This window comes from Malania oleifera, chromosome 5, assembly GCF_029873635.1.
Source record: "Malania oleifera isolate guangnan ecotype guangnan chromosome 5, ASM2987363v1, whole genome shotgun sequence".
NCBI lineage: Eukaryota > Viridiplantae > Streptophyta > Magnoliopsida > Santalales > Ximeniaceae > Malania > Malania oleifera.
Window position 1 is genome coordinate 66074972 of NC_080421.1, and position 6000 is coordinate 66080971.

At 31.5% G+C, this 6000-nt stretch overlaps 1 protein-coding gene across 1 annotated transcript in view; it reads left to right on the plus strand.

Annotated features, from left to right (window-relative positions):
* The window catches only part of LOC131155709 (uncharacterized), a 45753-nt gene extending 42038 nt beyond the window's left edge, over positions 1 to 3715 (plus strand). The window contains exon 5 of the mRNA XM_058109052.1: positions 3268 to 3715. Within this exon, the coding sequence (XP_057965035.1) occupies positions 3268 to 3374 (107 nt within the window). The 3' untranslated portion in view covers positions 3375 to 3715. The remainder of the gene's footprint in view (positions 1 to 3267) is intronic.
* The last annotated feature ends 2285 nt before the right edge of the window (positions 3716 to 6000 follow it).

Genomic DNA, 6000 nt, shown 5'->3' on the forward strand with positions numbered 1-6000 from the left:
CTTTGAAAAATATAAGGAGGCAAGAAAAGATGCAAAAAGGGCCATTAGTGAAGTTAAATATAGATCATTTAATAGTTTGTATGATAGATTAGGTACAAAAGAAGGGGAAAGAGATATATTTAAACTTGCTAAAACTAGAGAAAGGAAGAGCAAGAACTTAGGAAATGTAAAATATATAAAAAGTGAGGATGATATTGTCTTGGTTAATGACGAAGATATTAAAGAAAGATGACGAAGTTACTTTAATAAGTTGTTTAACGAAAACCATTTAGAAGGCTTAAACTTAGAATTGTCAAATGAGGAAAAGACTAAAAATATAAGATTTATTCGCAAAATTAGAGTTAACGAAGTTAGGTTTGCACTAAAAAAGGTGAAAAATGGGAAAGTTATGGGATCAGATAACATCCCAATTGAAGTTTGGAAATGCTTGGGTGATAACGAAATTATATGGTTAACTAATTTATTTAATACAATTGTAAAAATTAAGAAAATGCAGATGAATGGAGGAAAAATACTTTAATATTTATATACAAAAATAAAGGAGATATTCAAAATTGTAATAACTATCGTGGAATTAAACTTATGAGTTATACGATAAAACTATGGGAAAGGGTAGTTGAACAAAGATTAAAGTTAGAAATGAAGATCTCAGAAAATCAATTTGGTTTTATGCCTGGGAGATCTACTATAGAAACTATTTATCTTTTAAGAAGATTAATGGAAAAGTTTAGGGAAAAGAAGAGGGACTTGCATATGATATTTATTGACCTTGAGAAAGCATATGATAGGATACCTAGGGAAGTTCTATGGTGGGTTTTAGAAAAAAAAGGTGTATGTTGTAGGTATACCGATGTCATTAAGGATATGTACGATGGAGTAATGACTAGTATAAGGACTATAGATGGAGAAACTAGAGAATTTCCAATTATCATAGGTGTACATCAAGGATCTGCTTTGAGTCCTTATCTTTTTACTTTAGTGATGGACCAATTGACTAAGAGTATTTAAAAGACAGTTCCATGGTGTATGTTGTTTGCAGATGATATTGTATTAATTGATGAAACTAGGGATGAAGTAGAGGTTGGGTTAGAATTATGGAGAGAAGTTTTGGAATTTAGAGGCTTTAGGATAAGTAGAAATAAAACAGAATATATGAAATGTAATTTTAGTAATGATAGGAGGAATATTGGAGACAAAGTTAAACTTGATGATGAAGAAATAAATAGCACTTGTAGATTTCGATACCTTGGATCTATTATGCAAGTTGAAGGAGAAATTGAAAATGATGCAATGCATAGAGTTAAAGCAGGTTGGGTAAAATGGAGAAGTACTTCAAGTGTGCTATGTGATCGTAGAATACCTTTAGAATTGAAAGGGAAGTTTTATAGAACAGCTATAAGATCAGCTATGATATATGGATCGGAATGTTGGGCGACGAAGAAACATAATATCCAAAAAGTAATAGTTGCCGAGATGAGGATGCTTAGATGGATGAGTGGTATAACATTGAAAGATAAATTAAAGAATGAACATATTCGTGGTAAGTTTGGTGTAGCTCTTATAGAAGATAAGATAAGGGAGGGACGACTCAGATGGTATGGACACTTGCAACGTAGGCTTTATAGTGCACCTGTGAGGAAAAGTGACTTAATTACTATGGGGGGTAGTAGAAAAGGGTAGGAGTAGACCTAAAATAACTTTGGAGGAGATAGTGAGTAAGGATTTAATATTCTTGAATCTATCAAAAGAAATGGTCCATGATTGGATAAATTGGCGGAAAATGATTCATATAGCCGACCCCACTTAGTAGGACTAAGGCTTGGTTTTTTTGTTGTATTATTATCTAATTATATTGAATAGCAAACAATAAGGATAGAAGTGTGATTATTGTTATGGTAATATTAGGGTTATTTTGGTCCAAACAAATTTGGCCTATGATTTCCAAAAAAGCTACTCTTAGAAATAATTCAGATTGAGTGGGAATGAAGTTAACTATTGAGAACAATATCACAAGGCTGGCCTAGTCACCTTTCAAAATAAGAAACAATCTAATTATTGATTATGTTATGAAACAATTTCATAATAAAAAATTGATTTTGAAGGAAAGAGAATACTTTTAGAATAGTTTTAGGAATATTTCATAAAATTAAATAATTTCTAAAAACTTATGATTTTTTGTGTGATACATGTAAAGGTGCCCTAATTTAGCTGTTGAAACCCCATGAGGAAACCGAGACTGCCTCTATCAACTGCTGCCTTGGGGCCTGGGCCCCATCAACCATGGTGGTGTTAGCATGGCCTCTCCCCTGGGTGGTCAACCTCACTGCCAGTAGTGGGTGGAAAAAAGGGCCAAAACAGAAACCCTTGAACAGTTCAATAATGCTGGAAGTTTTAAAATTTTTCTGCTGTATCTTCGTTGGCAGCCATCCGTGGTTTAAACTACTTTAAATGAAATTATACATGCTAATATCCAATGAGAGCTGCTACCTTTGTTAGCAACACTAATAGTTGATGAGTGCTCAGTCATGCATGGTGTTCACATGGCCATAAGTGAAGGGCTTGTAAAGCACTGAAGATCATGGTGGTGACAAGAACATTTCATGCATGACCAACTTAGGTTAGCTTTGTGGGAGCAATGGAACCGTGAATAATATATTTTCTTCTATTTGTAACCATTATACATGTTTAAACAATCCAAGAACATGAAAAATTACTTTCTTCATTGTGCCATAATTCCAGTAAATATTGTTTTTGTAGTCAAGCGTGGAAGATGATTTTATAGCAACTAGGAAATTTAGCATGCAATGTGCACTGAAATTAAACATAAAATTCGCATAATAACCTTTGATCTGACCAGAACTCGCCAGCCTTTTAGCTTTTGATAGAGTTGTCGTAGCTTGCTTTTGATAGCCGAACAAATGCCCAACCTCAAGTGCATCTATGCAGGACGAGCCCGAGAAGCTCCTCATGCACTTTTCACACTTTAGAGAGAGAGAGAGAGAGAGAGAGAGAGAGAGAGAGAGAGAGAGAGATGGGGTGGCTAAGGTGCTAGCTTTGCTTCTTTATGCATCTCATGAATTGAACTCTTTTATTTTTTTTCATGCGTTTTCTTCCTTTTGAGGAGATTCATTCTAATCTAGTAATGGGCTTAACAAATTAATCTACATAATTATCTTCGGCTTTTAGATTCCCAATTTTTTGTTTATCTTTCTGAAGTCAGGTCCATCTGCAATGCTCTGCTCATGGCTTTTATTTACTTGCTTACAGCATTTGCACCCATGACTGGAGGGACTGCTTCAGACTTCCGCGATACTGCTGCCAGGAATAAGCCATTTGACACCCATGGATATTTTTCCCGGACTGAGAGGGATTGATGAAGAGGGGGCGAATAATTTATGTCCACAAGCTTTTGGCTGCGCTTAAGCTTAGCACCTGAACACAACTGCTCTGAGATTGTTCATTGTCTAGCAAATTTCTGCGGGTGTGGAACCTCAACCCTTCTGAAGTTAGCAAGTAAATTGATTTTAAATCGAATCTGTGCATCACTTGTATAGAGTGGAAAGTCTGTTTTGTCGCTTGCACGCACCAGCTTGGAATGCCAGGCTTTCTTTCGACGCTGTTAAAAATATGGATAGAGATTCCGTGATCTGTACTAGTTTAAAATATACGAGTGTATAACGTTTTAAATGCATAATTTACTAAATTTATTGTGCAATTCGGAAACTAAAACGTAAAATTTAAAGTAATTAATGAAAATTTAATAAATTTAACTTAGGTTTCTATTATATATATATATATATATATATATATATACATACACGAAAATGTAAACATTATTAAAAATAAAAAAAAATGTTTGATGTTTAGACATGTCCTCTCATTCTTGTAATCGAGGTTTAAAAATGTTTAATTGAGGTTTGTCTCAAGGTAAGGCATGCCTAAAATGTCTTGAAACTTGGTCTAAAATATCAAAATTTAAAAAGATTGAAGTATGACACTCGAGGGTTGTGCATTTGTATGAAAGGTGCACCTTTCGTCTTTTTTTAATTGAGGTATACCTATTTTGGGTGTGATTCTCAAACTTGATTAGAAAATTTTAGCTCTATGTTTATTATCAAAAGGATGTCTTCGAAACTTGACTTTTTCGAAAGAGTTGTATTTGAGATCTTGTATATAATTTCAAATTTGTAATGTTATATCTCTTGTCATGATTTTCCAAATGAATTTAAGTTGGGAATATTTGAATGCCCAACAAGTAATTTACAAATTATAATTGATATACCTTTACACTGTATTTGTGAAATTATTTTTATTTTTAAAATATTTTTATTAATTATTTAACTAATTTTAAAAATATATTCTTAAAAGGCTTATGCGCGCCTAACACATTACGGCTCACTTTAGATATAAAACGCTTCATCTTAGGTAAACATTGTGTGTTACAATAAGAGTAGATGTTTTAAATTTTTTGATAAATCAAATGATTATTCTAATAGTTAAAATTTTATATGAAGCTTAATAATATTTCATTCTATTGAAAAATGACCAAATAATTTTAAACACTTTAGTCTTGTGTTTGTCAGCAATTTTAGTCTTATATTTAGATTTATGTGGATTTAAATAAAATAAAAAATAAAATATCTTGAAATTCCATTCAAATCTATACATTTAGTTATGGTATGTAATGCATTTTACTAAATGCTATGTAAATATCTTTTTTAAAAGAACTTAAATTTATATATATAGATGTATGTATGTATGTATGTTTGTGCAGACCACACGTGTACGTAGTAATGGACAACACTTTATAAAAAATTATGCACAAAAAAAATACAAAGATAATAAAAACATTTGTTTTCACAAATTTATTTAGGAAATAATGAGGAGCTAATGTAATTACTCTAATCCTATATTTGAAGAAGTCTTGGATTTGAATTTGTATTGAATTTGGATCAGATGTAATATAAAATTATATTTAAATTTGTTTAAATCCAAATCTAAATTTAAATTTGTTTAAATCCAAATCTAAGGGCCGAAATCCATGCTCCCAAATGCAGTATAAAAAAAATTATCCCCAAAAATAATAATAGTAGGTATATCCCCATTCGAGGGCACACATAACCAAACATCAATTCAAATTTATTCTAAGGATCAACTAACTCTAGCAAAAGCTGTTAATGCTAATTTAATAACAAGTAATTTTAAGTATTAATATTTTGGTATTATACTGCATAATAGATAAATTTGTAATTTTAAGTATTACTTGCAATTGACATTTTATTGGCATTGATGCTGTGTTTGGTAACTTAAATTTTAGATAGTGGGACTAAGACTTGATTTTGTTGTTATTGTTGTTGATTTGGACAAAATTTAATATAATTTTATATTACATTTTGTCTAAATCCACATAATTTCAAATCCAAGACTTCACCCAAACATAGGGTGAAAGTATTTCAATCATTTTTCATAGTTGTATTTTATCAATTCAAATATTGAGACTCCATTATTTTTTTAAGTAGAAACAATTAAAATTTTTTTAACATACATGTATATATATGGTGCAGTTTTTATAGCATTATCGAACCTGATTTTTTTTTTAATAATTCGTGGACTCCAACCACTATCGCGTCACTTTGGACACAATGGTGCGGCACCAAACCTGGGGGTGAAAGTCACCTGCTCATTGACGCACCTTTGGTAATTCATTGGGGTAAACTCTTAAAAGAGAATCGAACCTGTAACATTAGGGTCACCAAAGTCATAAATCCTAGTTGTTTTGCATTATTTGTCAAGTAATAAAAATATCAGTTGATCCAATGTCTCTGTTTTCGGAACTCCAAATTTAGGTTTAGAAAACTAATTAAAAGACATAAAAATTTTACAAATTATATGCAAAATGAAAAATCAAATTACAGAATTCTGCTGCTTTTACATAAGATTGGAGTTTTTCCCCCATTTGTCCTTTTAAAAAAAATATATATTTAATAATACCTCTCTCGG